Raw genomic sequence first — 18,708 nt, forward strand, 5'->3', positions numbered from 1 at the left:
CACCTAAGCAGAAGATTGTCAAGTTTGCCAGGGGCGCAAAGGGGGAATAGGCCACAAAAGATTTGGGGTTCAGAGATGAGAGAGAGCTGCGAGCCGCAGCCATTGATGCAAGGGTGCCAAGTTCTGCCAGGTTGCTGCCAACTCAGACTGGAAAGATGCCAACTACAGATACCAGTGTGCCAACTGATGTGTCAGTTAGCAGTATGGTCACAGTCAAAACCACCACAGCTGGTCAGGAAGGCACCACTGCAACTGCAAGTCCCAAGGTGCCTACTGATAGAGATGCTTCAATGCCAAACACAAAAGGAGGTGATCCAACTATCAAAGTGCCGTCCCCAAGAGTTGTCTTTCAGCAACCATTAACACAAGAGGAGGTGTTCGACATTATAAGTAGGTGCAAGCCTCCAAGGCCGCCAACTACAACACTATTGCGAACCAAGTCAGTGAATGATGCACCCATGTTTGTGCCGCAAGGAGATGCCCTGGTCCTTGAACCCTTACGAAGATCAAACTCTTATCATGGTGACGGGTTCTGCGATGCACCATCTTTTGACCTCGGCATAGATGGTGATGCTCCAGCACCTGCTCCAGCAGTAGATACAGCGGAAGCCGGTGTGATTAGCATCGATGAGTGTGAGTTAGACCCAGCAGCTGTGAATGAAGGATGTGATGCTGCTGATGTTGGCAAGGCAATAGCTCAAGAACTAGATGTTGGTTCACCAGAGAATTGCCACACCCCGATATGCGTAGAACCAGAACTTGGCACGAGCAGTTCTTCGGGGCCACCTCTTGCACGAAGACAGAGGAGGGTAAGAAGGCCCGCAGCATCTCAAAGGTCTCCATTCATCGACTACAACAAGAACAAGACTTTCAGCACCAATGAGGTAGTGAACAAGCTTTACGCTGCCCTCTTGTATTGGGTCAGGCATCATAAAGGAGCAAATGATGGAGCTACCAGGTAAACTAACTCCCCACAGCCTACATACATATCTTTTTCAGTTGCATAGCACCAGCCACTTAGTTGCACAGAAAGCATAGTATGTTGCACAGAACAGGGCTTTTAGTTGCACATTGTTCTTTTTTTCATTTTCATGCACATTTTTTTGCTGCTGTGACCCTTCGAGCTAACTTGTCTTTTTATTGCTTTCAAAAAAAAAATCAGCCCTGAGATAATTAGGTATGGTGCTTTCTACATTTCTTTAAAGGAGTTAGTTGATTCGATGAAGCCAGTTCAATGGTTGTCAAAAATTGTTATTGAGACTGGAATCTTACACATCATGGATAACTTACCAGAAGGGTCAAAGAAGGTTGTTATGCCACTGAGGTTTTCTATAAGTTTTTCCAAAACCTTCTTTTTACCTTCATCTTTATTCTGTAGCACTTTTCGTTGACCATTTGAGAGAGGCCTTTCACCTACTAAGGAGTTTTGAGCCATGTTTTATAATCTCTGCAGATAAAATTACAGCAAGGGATCCACAATGTGGATGAGATGAACAAGAAGTTTGATTACAAGAACCGTCTCGACAAGAAAGACTTGGTGAGTGTTGTGCCCACATCATCAATCTTTTTTTAGTTGGCACCCACAGCATGTCCAGTTGCACATGACACATCTGTTAGTTGGCAGATACTTGTTGCAACCCGTTTTTTAACTTGACAAAGTCTTTTTACTTTTTTCTTAGCTACATCTTGTATTTGTGTCTGAAATCATTCACGCTTGAAGGTCATGCTGCCAGTGCTCGAGTGCGCAGATGTAACCGATAAGGACGGAGGGAGGCATTATTGGGTCTTCAGTGTCAACTTGAGGGACGGACGCTTCGAAGTTCTTGATTCAAGCAGGACGCTGGACAACATTGAGCTGATGAACAACGCCTCTACCATTGCGGGGGCAGTATGCCAGCTATGGAGGAAGCATTACCCAAAGTTCAGCATCGAGCACTTCCAGATTATTGACATTGACGTACCAAAGCAGCTTGGCAAGTAAGACAATAAGCATTTCATTCCTTCTCAATCAAATACAATCATTTTGTAGTTTTTAAATTTTTCTACATGTGCAATCTTTAGTATTTTTAAGACACAGTACTAGTCTTCAATCTGTTTTATCATTTTTATGAGTTTCTAATGGATTATCTAGCTAGTTTGCAGAGTGGCGCGTAAGTAGTTGCAAAGTGGCACATAATGAGTTGCAGTAGAACACAAGCAGTTGCACAGTAGGACATAAGTAGTTGCACAGAGTGCATTACCTTTATTTGGTTTTAATTTTATGTGACAATTTTTTTTGCCCATTTTTTGCAGTAATGAGTGTGGGTTGTTCGCACTGCTTAACGCCACCGAGTGGAATGGTAGCCAACTGCCCAACTACGACCCCAAGGAAGTACTCAACATCAGGAAGAAGCTGACGTATGATTGGGTCACCAGCGTGCACAACACCGCCCCATGGAGGAAGTTGCTGAGATACGACAAGGAGTAGGTCAGTACTTTTTTTTTCCTGCTCCATGGAGGAAGTTTCTAGTTTGTACAATTTTATTAAGTAGATTTTGTAGTTGCACACTGCTAGTAATTGCGTTTGCAACTCAATATCATCACTTTTGTTGATACATTAGGAGCACTGTATATACAATTGTTCAACAACTAAATATTTAACCAGTTGCCAACAAAGGCACAAATAGCAACTTTTTTTTACACAGTGCATGAACTAATTCAAGCAGCATAAATTAGATAAAGAGGAATCATAGATGCTGAATGTGTCCACTTGGTCCCAACATTGCTAAAAAAGACATCATTATTTTTCCTTTTTTGTTCCAAAGTTACAAATGAGGAAACAAAATCATAGGAGCCTCTGTGGACACACACCAGCAGTGTGCTCTGTAGATTGGCACTGGCTGCATTTGTTTTTCTTCTTTGGATGTAGCTCCAGCGCCGATTTGTACCGTCGACTCTTTGCCCTACCCTTTGTAGTAGACCTTGGAGGATCCCTGGGCACAAAATCATCAGAAGCTTGTGCAAGGGATGCAGCCTCCAACGGGGCAGTAGGACCGTCACGATCACCTGTGTAATAATCATATAAAAAGTTTAGTATTTTTGTTATTGTGCAACCAGCACTGATGTTCTATGCAACCACACAGTACATTTTTGTGCAACTAACTGGTTGTTGTGTGCAAGTTAAGTTGAAAAAAACACCTGCAGTAGCACGACCTGTCATGGTACTTGGATTGTAGTCGCCTATGGACAGAACATGAAAAACAAGTTAGATTTTTAGCTTGATCCTCAAACTAACACAGCGCACGCAACTAGGCAGCATGTTTCTGTTCAACTGGGCACTATGATATGTGCAACTAAAGCCACTCACCCTAGTTTTTGTTTTGGAGTCGGTGAAGGTACTAACCTGGGTTATGAGCCCCCTGAGTCCTGCCTGTAGGTCCATTGGGAGTAGCACAAAGGGCACTGCTAGTTGGGCCTGGCGGGGGAGGAGGTCTTTGAGGGTTGGCATCACCTATAGGCAGAAACAGGACAAACAAGTCAGTTGTGTTTATCTTTTTTATGCTCGAACTAACACAACATGCGCAACTAGGTAGCCTGTTCGGTGCAACTGAGCACCATGATGTGTGCAATTGGAGTTACAGACCTAGTTTGATGGGGAGTTGGGGGAAGGTAATTACCTAGACGACGAGCCCCCTGAGTGCTGCCTGTAGGGCCATTGGGAGGAGCATGCGGGGGAGGAGGTGGCGGAGGATGCCGTGTACAACCAGGAGGGGGAGGAGGTCCTTGAGGGTTGACATCACATATATGCATAACTGGAAAAAATAAATTAGCTGTGTTATCTTTGATGCGTGAACTAACACAGCGTGCGCAACTAGGCAGTATGTTCTTGTCCAAGTGGCTACCATGGTGTGTGCAACTGGGCACAATGATGTGTGCAACTAAAGTTACACACCTAGTTAGATCAGGAGTTGGGGTAGGTAATTACCTGGATGATGAGCCCCCTGATTGCTGCCTGGAGGTGGAGGAGGTCCTCGAGGGTTGCCATCATCTGATGGCCCCGTTGCAGCAGTCGGTTTTTTCCTTTTCTTGGACTTGTTCAGGTGGCCGATCTCGGTACGTGCTGCACGCATATGCTTGTATACAATAGCTTGTGCTGGATCAGAACCACTCGCAAACTTTGCTAGTTTCCGAAAATCGTATATCATGTTCCTCTCCCTTATCTGCTTCTTTGATTGAGGAGGCATTTCATCCGGTTTCTCATAACCAGTCCCTGGCGCACTAGGTACAGCAATAGGTGTCCACCGTCTTAGCAGGTACCTTCCCGGTATGACATCAACGCCAACATGGGTGAACACCTTGAGGATGTGGCAACAGAGGATGCCGTCCTTGTCCATTTTACAACACTCACACAAATAGGAACGCTCCTCCACCCTTGCCTGCACCAAGTAGTTTCGAGAACCATATTTCACAACAAATTCCTGGTTCGGTCTGAGCTCAAACACATCAGCACCAACTTGGAATGCATTATAACGTCCAATCAGCTCAAACTCTTCTCTAAACTTGCGGTAAAGGTCTCTAGTATAGGTTTTGTAAGCTTGCTTCTCTATTGGGAAGTTGGACCACAACTCAATCTCAAGGTGTTGTGTCCTGTAATCATTGCAGCCTTCCTTGGCAAGGATGTGGTTCTGTATTTTTTCATATTGCTTGACGAAGTTCAACATTGAGTTGTGTGGGTTCACATATCTTTTAAGGACGGCGTTGAACCCCTCACTACGCTGTGTAGACTGGAGGAAGGGAAAGAACCTGTGTTTGAAGTAGCACGGCACCCAAGTTGACCTGTATTCGTACAACTTCTCAAAGTGCGTGTGTGCCATAGCCTCATACTTCATCATTAACCCAGCCCAATTCTGCTCAAACTCGTCTATAGTGAAGCTGAAGTCAACACACTTGTTGAAATCATCGGAGAGTCCTGGATTCCGGCACAGCAACCAACCAACCTTTTCCTGAGCCTTTTTCATGATGTGCCATCGACAACAACGGTGCACGATGGTTGGAAAGATGCTCTGTATTGACTGCCTCATCGCACCATCCTGATCGGTGATGAAGTTGTCAGGAGGTTTGTCATCCATAGCCTCTAGGAATGCTCCAAAGACCCAATCAAAGCTCGATGTCAACTCCTGCCTCACAAACGCGCAACCCAGCATGAAAGATTGGCCATGTCGGTTTATTCCTATGAAGGGCGCGAACGGCATATTGTACAAGTTGGTCATGTAGGTGGTGTCAAACGATATGCAATCATGGTACGCCTCCGCATAAGCTTTTCGAGCTAAGCCGTCCACCCAAAATATGTTGACAACTCTGTCCTCTTCATCATATTTCACCTTATAGAAGAAGTCTGGATCGGTTTTTTGTATATCCTTAAAGTGCGCAATTGTCTCAATCAGATCACCCTCCTTTGTGTCATCTCTACGGAAACTTGTACAAAGATTTGTTATTGCCTTTGGTCCAAACGGCACCATCATCTCAGATCCATAGAACTCTGCCATTACATGCATCATTCGTCTTGCATAATACAAAAACAAACAGTATATCCTTTTTTTAGTTGCACAAATGCGCACATCCAGCTGCACAGTAATAGGACACGTGTTGGCACAGAAGATAATCACAGGAAATGGACACCTAGCTGCACCTTTTTAAAAACACTTTGCAGTTTTTGCATACAGTACATTGTGTATTTGCACAGTAAAGACAATCTAGTTGCACAAGAAGCACCCAAAGTGATATATAAAAAGCATGGGAAGTTGGACAGCAGTTGCATAGTTAAGTCATTTCAGTTGCACAGTAGTACCATAACAGTTGCACACTGGACTGCCTAGAGGGAAACTTAATTCTTCAAGGGATATAAAAAAACACCACACCTGTAGTCAAGTTGCAGTTATACAAGATGCGCAAAAACTCCTTTTCATCAGGTGAGATGCCTTGGTGGGATCTCAAGTATTTGGACAATGAAGGTTTGTTCACGAGCGGATGATTGTGGTCACGAACAAAGTGCGTCACCTCCCATCGCCCATCTATCAACTTCACCAACATTTTCGCCTTGCATTCAGTCTGCTTTATTGTCTCACGTTTGCGCTTCTTCTTCTTCTTACTAGTACCAGCATCCTCTTCAGCAAATATTGGAGGTTCTTCTTCCATCTCCTCATCACTGTTAACAGATGTTGGATCTGGAATAGGGTCCAGGTAAGGAGGAGCCTCAGCTCCTCCATCATCAACTTTGGGCTTCTTGAACTTGTTGCAGCAAAACTATTGTTTTATCAATTCATTGGTGCGGGGTGTCCGTCTAGAGGTGTTCATCTTGATAGAGAAACCCATCCGTAGTGCGTAACTGTTATAGTGATCCTTAGCAATTTGAAGGTTGTCAAACCTCATGCCAACATAGGGTTCCATAGGTTGAGAACCAGCCTCATCCTCTCCTTCTTCTACTTGCACAGCTCTGTCAAAAGCCCCAGCTTCCAGCTCAGTCCTGGTTGGACCAGGAACATTTGCCTCGGTTCCTGTGTCATCAAGAGTATGGCTCTCTGACTGCAAAGACACCACTACAGGGGCACCACGGGCTGATGACTGGCCTGCCACATTGTCATGGCCCGTAGGGTTACCATCACGACTTGCCTGCGTGTAGTAAACAGATCGACCATTTTCTGTGCAGTTTCCTTGTTGTATGCTGGGTTGCTGCTGATCCATATCATGAGGAAGCTCATTGAGATCTGGAGGCAACTCATTGAGATCAAGCATTTTTCCCTTGTTTTTGGATGCTGCCACACACTTCCTGCACATATAAAAAAGAAGAAATTGATGTCATCAGTTGATAACCACAGAAAAACTGTGTTTCAAAACAACCTAAAAGCAACATGACCATAGCATAATCTTTTATTATAACAGTTATGAATTTTTTTGTTTGCACAGAGTTGTTATGTTAGTTGCACAGTTTGTAGTAAATAACTGGCAAGAGCATGACTTCTTTTTGCTACAGAGTTTTTCTTACCTTTTCCCTTTTTGTTTTGTTGCAATGATCTGTAGGTTTCCGTTTCGCAAGGAGCTCTTTTCAGATTTTTCTGCACATAATTGGATGCTACATTTGAGAAGGAAAATCCAGGTGAAAGAAGAAAAAAGAAAGAAGAATTGGAGGACAGATTATAGTTATATGTTTTTCATCGCCGTTTATGTTTCTAGATCTGGTATATTTGAACATATTAATATGGTTTGCAATACGTGTGGGACCAGAATATATGCGTGGGACAAGATTTGTGTGTGAATATGTTAATATGGTTTGTGGCTTCATTAGCCATGGACAAAAGTTCCTATGTTTTTCCTGTTGCACTACAGATTTCTGGTTTTCGCTAGAATAGACGTCTCAATTTCCAGGATTTCCACTTGGCCAGCATACATATTCAGTTGGACATTCAATGCTTTTAGTTGGCTAGAATAGATGTCTCAGCTGGCCAGGTTGCATTTTTTCAGTTTTGCAGCCAACATGCATGTTCGGTTGGACAGTTAATGCATTCAGTTGGCTAGAATAGATGTCTTAGTTGCCTAGAATAGATATCTTAGTTGGTCATCAGTTTTTGGCCAACATGCATGTTTAATTGGCCAGAAAACATGTTTTTTATTTTCACATATACTACATTTTTTCCAAAGTGTTCACTTAGAAACATGTATTGCCAGATATATGTTTAGTTGGCAGGATACATGTTTAGTTGGCCAGGATACATGTTCAGTTGGCTGGGATGCATGTTTAGTTGCACATTTATGAATTTTTCGTTGCACATGTTCAACAAAGCATTGGGCAGTCAATTTTTTGTTCATTTTGCAAATAATAACTAGAAGTTGGCTTTTAATCATGTTTTAATTGGCCAGATAACTCGTTTTTAGTTGGCTTGTTTTAACACATCCAGGTGGTAGTTTTTGGCATGTTTAACACATCCAACATGTTTAACATCTAGTGTGATGTGCCAGATTCACCTCTTTTTTGAAGCAGATTCTCCATGGATCCATGAAGAAGGGGGAAGTGAAGAGGTGCAGAGGGGGCTTACCTGCTCAATCTTACTGCCTGGTATGGCTAGAATAGATGTCTCAGCTGGCCAGGTTGCATTTTTTCAGTTTTTGTGGCCAACATGCATGTTCAGTTGGACAGTTAATGCATTCAGTTGGCTAGAATAGATGTCTTAGTTGCCTAGAATAGATGTCTTAGTTGGTCATCAATTTTTGGCCAACATGCATGTTTAGTTGGCCAGAAAACATGTTTTTTATTTTCACATATACTACATTTTTTCCAAAGTGTTCACTTAGAAACATGTATTGCCAGATATATGTTTAGTTGGCAGGATACATGTTTAGTTGGCCAGGATACATGTTCAGTTGGCTGGGATGCATGTTTAGTTGCATATTTATGAATTTTTCGTTGCACATGTTCAACAAAGCATTGGGCAGTCAATTTTTTGTTCATTTTGCAAATAATAACTAGAAGTTGGCTTTTAATCATGTTTTAATTGGCCAGATAACTCGTTTTTAGTTGGCTTGTTTTAACACATCCAGGTGGTAGTTTTTGGCATGTTTAACACATCCAGCATGTTTAACATCTGGTGTGATGTGCCGGATTCACCTCTTTTTTGAAGCAGATTCTCCATGGATCCATGAAGAAGGGGGAAGTGAAGAGGTGCAGAGGGGGCTTACCTGCTCGATCTTACTGCCTGGTATGGCTCTGACCACCCTGCCCTTTAGATCTTGAAGCAGCTCCTTCTACTTTGGGGCTCCCATGACGGCTGTGTAGGAGGAGGAAGAAAGGCTGGGGGCGATTGCGTTTGGATCTGTTTCTGGCGTGCAGAAGAAGAAGAAGGCAGCGTCGGTGGGGCTGAGGCGTGGGGGCGAGAGATGGCGTGGATTCCGCAACCTGGGCAGATCCTCCTTCTTTCGTGAGGAAGAAGAAGATAGCCAGGGCGCAGTTTGGCGAGGAGGGTGCACATGATCCCGCGGGGCATGGTTTGGCGAGGAGGGTGCACGTGATCCCGCGGCCAGCTGGTGGGCGGGGCAGTTGCCTTTTTCGCTCCGACGGGCAGGGACCACGTGGGCGAGTGGGCGAGTGGGGGACTATTTCCTCTTTTCGCTCGAGGGGGGACTAGGTGGTTTCCTTTTTCGGGTGACCGCTGGCTAGCGATCCCAGGGCGGCCGGCCGCCCACTAGACGCGTCCAAGTTTTTTTTGGAATACTTCCGTAATTTAAGTGAATTCGAAAGCTTCTTGCTTCGTTTCAAAATAGACCTTTTCTCAGGTTTTGCTGGGCCTGGGCCATCCGAAGAAAGCCCAGTGACGACAGCAAAGAAATCCCCCATGTCCAAGGGCATGGATGAAGATTTCGTGAAGGCCGAGCCTCCTCTTGTAATTTCCCTCCCCGCCGAGAAGACAAAATTTCCCACTCCACTCGAATTAAAACCCTAGCGGCTACAACCTTCGTTCCCCGCCGCCTCGTCCACCCGTCGCCGGCGCGCTGCCACTGCCACCGCCAGCGAGATTGCGACCTGAGAGGTCCCGCGTCCTCGTGCTGTTCCCGGCTCTACCTTCGCCGCGGCCACCATGATCTGTGCAAGTAAGCTCCTTTGCCTCAGTCCCCCATCCTTTATTTTCTTCAAAACCCTAGCTACCCGATCCGTCTTCCCGTGCGCTAATTCGTCTTCCGTTGCCTCTACGTTTGGGCCTGAAGTCTCCGGCGAGGTGCCGGATGAGCCGGTGGTATCAAAGAGGTCGGGGCTCCTCTTTGAGCGGCGGCTCATCGAGCGCTACATTGAGGTCGGTAATACGTCTTAGATCTCGCCTCTCATTTCTTTATCCTGTTTGCGCTAAGATTGCGTGGGTTGCTGTGGCACAGGACCATGGAAAGTGTCCAGTTACGAAGGAGGAACTCTCCATGGACGACATCGTGCTGGTGAAGACCAACAAGGTGAAGCCTATCTGGAATGCTAACAAATTTTCGAAATTGCATGCTTCCGTAGATTATCTATGCCATATCCTCCTATGTGGCGGCACTAAACTAAGTAGCTAAAAGTAACTTGCCACATCACCCCTCAAATATTCAGGGATTCAATCTTCGAAAAAACCCCACTGATGAGCTCTATTGTTCACAGGTCGTGAGGCCCAGGCCTCTGCAGGCTGCAAGCATTCCCGGACTCCTTGGAATCTTTCAAAACGTAAGTGGAATTCTGAATATCTAAATTGATTCTGAACTGTTGATAATCATTGTTGTCTTGTTAGTTTACTATATAATTATAGGTTAACCACCCACAGTGAATTCGTAGTGTGCTTCTAACGTCAACGATAAACAGTTCCGGGCTTCCTGCAAGCTGCAACACCGTGGAGCTGTTTAAGTGTATTCTTTAGCATCTACAGAGATGTAACTTACACTAAGCTAAAGCTAGAAAAATTGCCTGCTCGTCAGTTATATTAATGTGGAATCAGGAACTCTGCTATATATTTGTTGATCCACCCTTTTTTTTACGTTTTCATATTTGTCATAGAGTCAGAATGATCACATTTAATAACTGCTCAAATATATGAATGATAATCCTAAAATTCTGTTGATAACATTTCCCTTGATGGTGAAGTCTGCACTATGGTACTATTTGCCTGACCCCTGCAATACTCTCATGAACTAGTTTTTCTCTGATTTTGCAGGAGTGGGATGCTCTTATGCTTTCTAATTTTGCTTTGGAGCAGCAGCTTCACACAGCAAGACAAGAACTTAGTCATGCGTTATACCAGGTCTTTGTTTGACCAATGCAATTATTTCTTCTCAATTCATGCAAAAAATATTAAGGAAATTTCCGTGCAAGTCAAATAGTAAGGACACAGTTATTTTCTTCTTAGAAATCTCAGTCCGTGTTAATTCATAGCAAATGGACCATCAATTTTCGCGGGCCGAGGTCCCGCTGGAAGAATCTGAGCTTCCTATAGGTCCGTAGTTAGGCTGCTGTGGATTGTTTTTGAACATTTGAGTGACTCCACTTGTTTTACAAATTGGCTGGTGATAGATGCACTAGAATGTCGAATCATTCATTGTTGGAGCCCTGCTTTCTTCGCTCTTATTATATAATTGTGACTCAGAATTGTTCATACTGGAATTGTAGCTTAACTTGAGTTATGCACAAACTGAACATGATTTTAGAGGGTGTTGTTTCAAACCAATGCTTTAATTACTGATGTAGACTCAATTATTTTGAAAGTTTTGATGCGATGAGTTTGTTTTGTTGTGGGCCTTCAAATGAAGTTGTATTTTGCATTCTTAGAACTGAAAACAAGCTAACAATTATTTACAGCTGGTCTTTTATGCTTGTAGTTGTGCTTATGTGGGTAGAAATGGTTGACCGCTTATGTGGGTAGCACTAGCACATCTGAACATCTTATATGACGAAGTGGTAAAATGTTATTGGCCTTTATGTGCTGACCTGTCTAACTTCACAAGTAACCAGTTATTACCAAATTTTGCCCTCTCTTTAGTCAACTAGTCATCATGATTATCTGTACTGTAATATGACCTTGGGATCTGTCTGCTCTAACCATTATACCCTCTCTTCTCCTGTGCACCAGTAGTCAAATTGATCTGCACTCTTCAATTTATGTTTTCTTAACTTGAATAATAAATATTAAAACATTCATACTCCACCCATCCCTAAATAGATTTTATTCTAGGATTTGGATAATAATAAAGTGTACATATAGTACCATATTAGTCTCGCCCAGCCCCTCATTACTCCATTTATTGCTCTTGGGATAATGTATGTTCCTCAAGTTTGGATTAATAAATGAACTGCTAACAGCCGAAAGGAGAGGTATGCAAATAGAAAACGGTGCAAATAAATCTCGAATTGTAGAATGGCATGCACTATTTAGGGGGTTCAAGGCATGGTACTTGCAATTTGGGTTTGTTGCACCAATTATACTGTAGGGGGTTCCCTTACAGTCTTTCTGTCAAAAAAACGGAAATTGGAAGGTGGAATGGCATGTATTCAATATATTGTGTAAAGCCATTCTAGTTTTTTTTAGCATAAATCTTTTTTATGAAACTGTGTATTGAGGTTGTCTGGGTTGCCAAGTTTGATCTACACAAACTTTATTAAGCCAAGCTATTTTTTTCAATGCTTGATTTAATCTAGCAGACTTTTATGTTCATAGTTACTTGTTCAAACGCAGTTATAGTCTTGCATGAAAGAACATTACCCATCCGCTCTCCGTTTACTAGTTTGTTTTTGCCCCTTCCAGCATGATGCTGCCTGCCGTGTTATAGCCAGATTAAAGAAGGAAAGAGATGAGTCTAGAGCACTTTTGGCTCTAGCTGAGAGACAGATTCCAGCGTCGATGGCGGGAGTTGCACCTGCAGCTGTCGTCTCCAATGGAAAAAGAGGTTCCTACTGCTTGAAGCTGTGCAAGTATATCCTTAGGTATAGTTTTTTTTTATTTCTCATAGTTTAGCTTTGTTGGATACAGCAATGGAGGATGAAATTGGCCCTGATGGGAAGAAGATACGCCCTGGTATCAATCCTGTCATGATCGATGAACTAACAGAGTGTAATACCATGCTTTCTGCCCAGCGTAAGAAACGACAGGTATGCACCCCACTGCATAGCCACAACAGAAATAAGTTTACAACTGTATATTGTGTGTTGGTTGTTTTCAAAACAATTACCTCTCTAAAGAGTTAGGATGCGTTTGGTTGAAGGTGTCATATGAATGGGTTGGGACCGTCCAATTTATTTGGGATTGAACCATTCAATTCATGCGTTTGGCTGAATATAAGAGATGAGCTAATTATTTAGGACGGGACCACCAGTCATGCTCACATAGTCATGCATGCAAAGCGTGGCCATTTGATTCGACCGATTTGGTTGGGTGGAACGGTTCAGCATCTTCAAGGCATATTCTCTTTTTTTGACTTGAACCATTCATGTGCTTTATAACCAAACATGTCTATTTTTTGAACGATCCCAACCCATTCATGACCACCCTTGTAACCAAACGCACCCTTAGCTTGTTCGGTGTTAGCATTATGCAGGGAGTAGCTTTATCTTATCGGGAGTGTAACAGGTGAAAAGGGACCTAAAATTGAAAATCTGAATTTCATTCCTGCCCTTAAGATCAGTGGCGAAGCCATGGCCCCCCACCCAAGGTTGATAAAATTATAGACACCTTTCAAATTTTCATGGAAAACAGCAAAACGTTCTATTTGCCCCCCTCCCCCCTCCCCAAAAGAAAGTCCGGAACTCCATGGCATACTTTGGCATATAAGCTATCCTGAACCATGCGTCTGATTTTGTTCTAGGGTTTGGATATGATGAACAGGAAGAGCACATACGCGCTATTGAGATCTGACACCTCGTCTTGGCATATTTTTCATCATTTCTAATATGAAAACCTTTGTATTGCTCATTCCCTCTGGCAACAAAAGTTCGTTCTGAACAAAGTGATTTTTTGTGCCCCAGTTTGAATGTGAAGAATTGCGGAACATTTTGGATCTGAAACAACAAAGTTACTTGCTTCAGACACAACGAATCAGGAAACTGATTGGTAATCAAGATCATTATTTCATCATTTGGATCCAAACAAAGCTTCCAGATAAAACGTAAGAGAATATTAGATAAACGGAGGTGCTGCGGCAGCATTGGCTCTGGCGGGGAGCAAAGCCGCCTTAGGAGTGCACATGTAGGTGTCAGTCACAAGGAGGTGGCACTGGGTAGAGGAGCCCCCCGCCGAATCGAGGGGAGAAGTGTGCCAGGGCCACCTTGTGGTGGAGGACCTTCAGAGAAGGGTGTTGGCATCCACATCCGATAGTGATAGTGATTCTGATTCAGGAGGATTTGAGGAGGATGTTGGCATCAACATCAGACAGCCTGATTGTGAGAGGAAGATGGAGGAAGAGAAAAAGTGTGTGTGTGAGAGAGAGGGCAGGGAAGTGAGGAATAGAGGAGACTGGGGGTTCTTTTAAGAAAGGGTGAGGGTGTGTGTGGAAGATCTGCCTGTTGAAATGCAATTGATTGGTGTGGCTTGGTATTTTCTGAAAGATGTGGGTTTGCACATAATATGTTCCCTTATCATGTATGAATGCACTTTTGTACAACTAGTTACGACTTTGTTGGTGAAATTAGTCAGCAATCCTATCTGTCTTCTCTCAGGTACCACCAAGTTTGGCATCAATTGATGAACTGGAGAGATATACTCAGATCTCTAGCCATCCACTCCACAAGACAAACAAGCCGGGCATTTTGTCTATGGATATCCATCCGTCAAAGGTTAGATTATGATTTGGCTATGTGTTCATCATGTTGGGTTAAACTGTATATAAGGTTACACATTAATTGAAGTACACACCATCATATTAATACATTTACTTGTGTCGGGCAATATGATGCATTATGTTTAGCAGGACTTCACAAATGTCGATTTGTTCGTTTACTTTGATGTCAAAGTGATTGAGTTATTCATTTACTGGATTCTTAATCTGGATTAACAGGACATAGTTGCAACTGGGGGTATTGATACGAATGCAGTGCTATTTGATAGGACATCTGGTCAAATCCTTTGTACACTTGCTGGTCACTCCAAGAAGGTCTTTCCCCCAAGTGCTTCTGATGCATCCTTAATTTACTATTTTTAATATATTTGTCGGAGTTAAATTGTAACATGTGAACTTTCTGATGACAGATAACCACTTTGAAATTTGTTCCACGGGATGAGCTTGTGGTAACTGGATCAGCAGATAAGGTATGCCACTTTCTGATGCGTCTAATTACTCACAAATATGGTTAAAACAATCAGATGCTGATTTTATTGGTTTCTCGACTCTGTCATGTTGTAATTATGGGGCTTGTGGCAGTTAAATGCTTGGACACATTTAATTTGTGTATGAGATAGACAATGGCCTCCCTTCTTAATATCTATCCTGACCAGCATGGATTGCTTATTTGCACCTTGTGTTTGCTCATGTTCAGAGGCAACAAAGTAGGTAAAAATTTGCCAATACCACCAGGTTTCCAGTTCTAGTGCCAGCAAATTCATAGTTGTACATGTTCATGTTCTGATATATACTGCAAGAATGATCCAACTCAATCTAAGACTGAGCTGGGCATGACACTTTGGCTTCGATTTAGGCCAACTGAACCGACTTCATACCTGACTGCTGGGCATGGCTCTTAATCCAAAACAGCTAAGCAGTTTTTAGTCAGCTATTTGGACCCAACCAACACCCATCTAAACAGACTTGTTCAAATATGTAAAAACCCTATTACCGCGCTAACTCGACCACCTCTACCTGGTGAGATCAATTGCATTAGTGCCATACTTGTAATCATAATTTGAGAGGTCATCTATCTAGAAATAATTTATATAATGCTTTACCTCATGCCAGAAACCTTCTGTTAGCATATAGGTGTAGCTGCCTGCTTATGCTGGTCAGTAAACTACTAAGTCGTGTAATATTTCATACATGCTCGCTTGTAGATAGCAAGTTGAAAAGTTGCTATGGTCTTTATGAACTTGCTGATGTTACTCCTGCAGCCCTGCTATATAAATGGACTGCTTTGCATTTGTTGCACTCATAAGAAACACAGGACCTGATCAGTCTTTTGAGCCCTCTAGCACGAGCCTGAGGGTTTGAATTATATGAGCATATCAATTTTGGTAGTTTAAGTTATTGCTGACCCTTTTGCAAACGCTGCAGACTGTTCGGATTTGGCAAGGGGGTGAGGAGGGAAACTACAGTTGCATCCATACTTTGAAAGATCATACCGCCGAGGTTAGTGTTTACTCTTCAGGTGGATCTTGCTTTTGCTAAGCAGATCACACATGCTTGAGTTTATAATTTCCTGTCTTAAGAATTATGGTTTAAGGATTGCTGATACACTTATTACATTCATATTCATCATTCCATTTTTTGATATTCTATTCTTGGTGTCATATTAGATTCAATAACATTTAGAAAAATTGATAATAGTAGCAAAGGTCTATTTATCTGTTTTGATTTATTTCTCATGTTGAGGAACAATGGACAATAAAACAACAACAACAACAAAGCCTGTAGTCCAAAACAAGTTGGGGTAGGCTAGAGGTGAAACCCATAAGATCTCGCAACCAACTCATGGCTCTGGCACATGGATAGCAAGCTTCCATGCACCCCTGTCCATAGCTAGCTCTTTGGTGATACTCCAATCCTTCAGGTCTCTCTTAACAGACTCCTCCCATGTCAAATTCGGTCTACCCGCCCTCTCTTGACATTCTCCGCACGCTTTAGCCGTCCGCTATGCACTGGAGCTTCTGGAGGCCTGCGCTGAATATGCCCAAACCATCTCAGACGATGTTGGACAAGCTTCTCTTCAATTGGTGCTACCCCAACTCTATCTCGTATATCATCATTCCGGACTCGATCCTTCCTCGTGTGGCCACACATCCATCTCAACAAAAATGGACAATAAAAAAAGAGACAAAAGTTCTACAGTGACATGTTTTGTGATGGCAGTAGCCACACTATGCTTGAAACAAAAATTCACACATGAGATACCTTTCTTCAAGTTTTCTTGCTCATTGCACCATTAACTGTTGACCTGTTAGTCTCAGTCAATTCATTTTCTGCTGTTACATGTAAAATGCCCCTTTTTTGCGGGCCATTGTTAATAATATTTTCTTTTGTTCTTATCATTTTGGACTCATATTTTAAAATGTCCCTGATGGTGAACAAAATATGTTTTTTAACTCATCCTTCGTTTATTTATTTTTTAAAAAAATCTCAGGTCGAAGCTGTTACTGTGCATGCGACTCAGAAGTACTTTGTGACCGCGGCCAAGGATAATACTTGGTGCTTCTATGATATTTCAACTGGGTCTTGCCTCTCACAGGTCCACTCACATAGACTACAATCATCATTGTGTGCACTTGCATACATGTGTATTCAATGCTAAGATATTTTTTATTAGGTTGGCGAGGCTTCAGGACAAGAGGGATATACATCTGCGTCTTTCCACCCAGATGGTCTTATCCTTGGAACAGGAACTACTGAAGCTGTTGTCAAAATTTGGGACGTGAAAACTCAGGTTGGTACTGCAATTGTTTTCAGGAATTATTTCAGATGGTCATGCATATGTCGGTGCTTGAAATATGCCACCCCCGTCCCAAAATATAAAATGTTTTTGCAGTTCAAATTTGAACTGCAAAAACATCTTATATTTTGGGACGGAGGTAGTATTTCCTAATGAACATTTTTTTTGTCTGTAGTCCAATGTTGCAAAGTTTGAGGGGCATGCTGGACCTGTCACTGCTATGTCCTTCTCTGAAAATGGTTACTTCCTGGCGGTATGTTTGTTACCATAAAACAATGTGCACAGTGTTGATGTCTTTGTTATTCTGATATTTTCACCACCCCCTTGCAGACTGCTGCTCTTGATGGTGTCAAGCTTTGGGATCTAAGGAAATTGAGAAATTTTAGGACTTTCTCGCCATATGATTCGGATACGCCGACAAATTCTGGTAAGGAACTTTGTACGTCACTTCTGTGCTCTATACAGTAGTAAACTTTAGAGCATATAAGTTGTGAATACTGCTATATGCATGGCTACAGCTAGTATGTCACTCCTTAGATTCATCACAATTCCATGTTGACATGTTATTTACATAGTTATCTTGGATTGTGATAGGCATGTCTTTAGTTTATGGCTATCGGTTCAATTCTATTTCTATTTTAGCTTGATGCCTTCTCTTCTGTTCTGCAGTGGAATTTGATTTTAGCGGTACCTATCTTGCTGTTGCTGGTTCAGATATAAGGTATGCCCTTGATTTCCTGGCATTTTGGCATTGCTTATGGAGGGGAATCTATTGATAGGTCTAGACATGATATATCGACTATCTTGCAAAAAAAAACATCCATCCGTTTTTCAGTTGTGTGTTATACAATGTAAAACTAAATACTTGCAATTTCCAATCTGTCTTTTGCAGGGTTTACCAAGTAGCCAATGTCAAGACGGAATGGAATCTTATCAAGACCTTGCCAGATTTGTCAGGAACAGGTTTGCACTCCTTCCTGGCCCTGATTAAGTTGGACATGCATGTAGAGTTGAGGTGAAGTAACTTCATTCTTGTGAATTGTGTCTTCACAGGGAAAGTGACCTCTGCAAAGTTTGGCACTGATGCCAAATATATCGCCGTCGGCTCTATGGACCGTAACCTGAGGATATTTGGGCTTCCTGGAGATGATCAAATGGATGATGATGCAAAACCATCGGCAGAGTGAGGAAATGCAGTGTACCTGGTTTTACTTGTTTGATGCTCCCTGCGCTCTCTTTTGGCAGTGGATGGATGGGTTGCGTATGAGGAAAAGCAGGGTCCTCAGGGAGCAATGGGCATGCAAGTTTCTTTTACCCGAGGCCGTTATTTGATGAATTAATGAGATTTTGAAGAACATGCATTATGCACTTTCTACTAAAAGATGTTTCTTGTGCCTGAATTTCACAGAACATGACTGACCGATTGGCTTGCGTCTCATACTTTCTCCGTTTCAAAATATAGTGCGCTCACGCTTCCTAAGGTTCAACTTTGATCATAAATTTCACCAAAGAGATCAACTGCGGCGGGAGCAAAAAATATATAATTGTAAAGTTTGTTTGAATACAAATTTATTGGTACAAATTTGGCTCCCGCCTCTATT

At 42.6% G+C, this 18,708-nt stretch overlaps 2 protein-coding genes and 1 long non-coding RNA gene across 5 annotated transcripts; 1 reads left to right on the forward strand and 2 right to left on the reverse strand.

The window, feature by feature from the left end:
- Positions 1-3,361: 3,361 nt before the first annotated feature.
- LOC123115935 (protein FAR1-RELATED SEQUENCE 1-like) lies at positions 3,362-4,711 on the reverse strand. Its single transcript, XM_044536998.1, has 3 exons — positions 3,965-4,711; positions 3,657-3,791; positions 3,362-3,490 (listed from the first exon to the last, which is right to left on the reverse strand). Exons 1-3 carry the CDS (start codon positions 4,698-4,700, stop codon positions 3,378-3,380), a joined length of 984 nt encoding a protein of 327 aa, XP_044392933.1. The 5' UTR covers positions 4,701-4,711; the 3' UTR covers positions 3,362-3,377.
- Positions 4,712-5,879: 1,168 nt separating this feature from the next.
- LOC123116038 (uncharacterized) lies at positions 5,880-8,992 on the reverse strand. Of its 2 annotated transcripts, XR_006456936.1 has the most exons (3): positions 8,710-8,992; positions 7,022-7,091; positions 5,880-6,805 (listed from the first exon to the last, which is right to left on the reverse strand). It is a non-coding gene; the product is annotated as an uncharacterized lncRNA (long non-coding RNA). The 2 variants fall into 2 exon arrangements; XR_006456918.1 differs by lacking the exon at positions 7,022-7,091.
- Positions 8,993-9,394: 402 nt separating this feature from the next.
- Positions 9,395-18,507, forward strand: LOC123044996 (pre-mRNA-processing factor 19). Of its 2 annotated transcripts, XM_044467917.1 has the most exons (18): positions 9,395-9,618; positions 9,733-9,818; positions 9,898-9,969; positions 10,154-10,216; positions 10,701-10,787; positions 12,285-12,426; positions 12,510-12,628; positions 14,192-14,308; positions 14,530-14,625; positions 14,721-14,780; positions 15,736-15,810; positions 16,802-16,906; positions 16,985-17,101; positions 17,283-17,360; positions 17,438-17,534; positions 17,777-17,828; positions 18,000-18,070; positions 18,161-18,507. In XM_044467917.1, the coding sequence occupies exons 1-18, from the start codon at positions 9,606-9,608 to the stop codon at positions 18,292-18,294; spliced, it is 1,584 nt and encodes a 527-aa protein (XP_044323852.1). In that variant the 5' UTR covers positions 9,395-9,605; the 3' UTR covers positions 18,295-18,507. The 2 variants fall into 2 exon arrangements, with proteins under 2 accessions (XP_044323852.1, XP_044323844.1); XM_044467909.1 differs by having other exon boundaries at positions 9,427-9,818.
- The last annotated feature ends 201 nt before the right edge of the window (positions 18,508-18,708 follow it).

Source organism: Triticum aestivum, chromosome 1A (genome assembly GCF_018294505.1).
Source record: "Triticum aestivum cultivar Chinese Spring chromosome 1A, IWGSC CS RefSeq v2.1, whole genome shotgun sequence".
Lineage (NCBI taxonomy): Eukaryota > Viridiplantae > Streptophyta > Magnoliopsida > Poales > Poaceae > Triticum > Triticum aestivum.

Coding starts and splice junctions, on each gene's coding strand:
- LOC123115935 (XM_044536998.1), bottom strand. CDS start 4,700: ATGTTGAACTTCGTCAAGCAATATGAAAAAATACAGAACCACATCCTT. Junction 3,792..3,964: donor TCAGGGGGCTCATCATCCAG/GTAATTACCTAC, acceptor TATTTTTTCCAG/TTATGCATATATGTGATGTC. Junction 3,491..3,656: donor TCAGGGGGCTCGTCGTCTAG/GTAATTACCTTC, acceptor TTCTGCCTATAG/GTGATGCCAACCCTCAAAGA.
- LOC123044996 (XM_044467909.1), top strand. CDS start 9,606: ATGATCTGTGCAAGTAAGCTCCTTTGCCTCAGTCCCCCATCCTTTATT. Junction 12,629..14,191: donor CCCAGCGTAAGAAACGACAG/GTATGCACCCCA, acceptor GTCTTCTCTCAG/GTACCACCAAGTTTGGCATC. Junction 17,829..17,999: donor GTTGCTGGTTCAGATATAAG/GTATGCCCTTGA, acceptor TGTCTTTTGCAG/GGTTTACCAAGTAGCCAATG.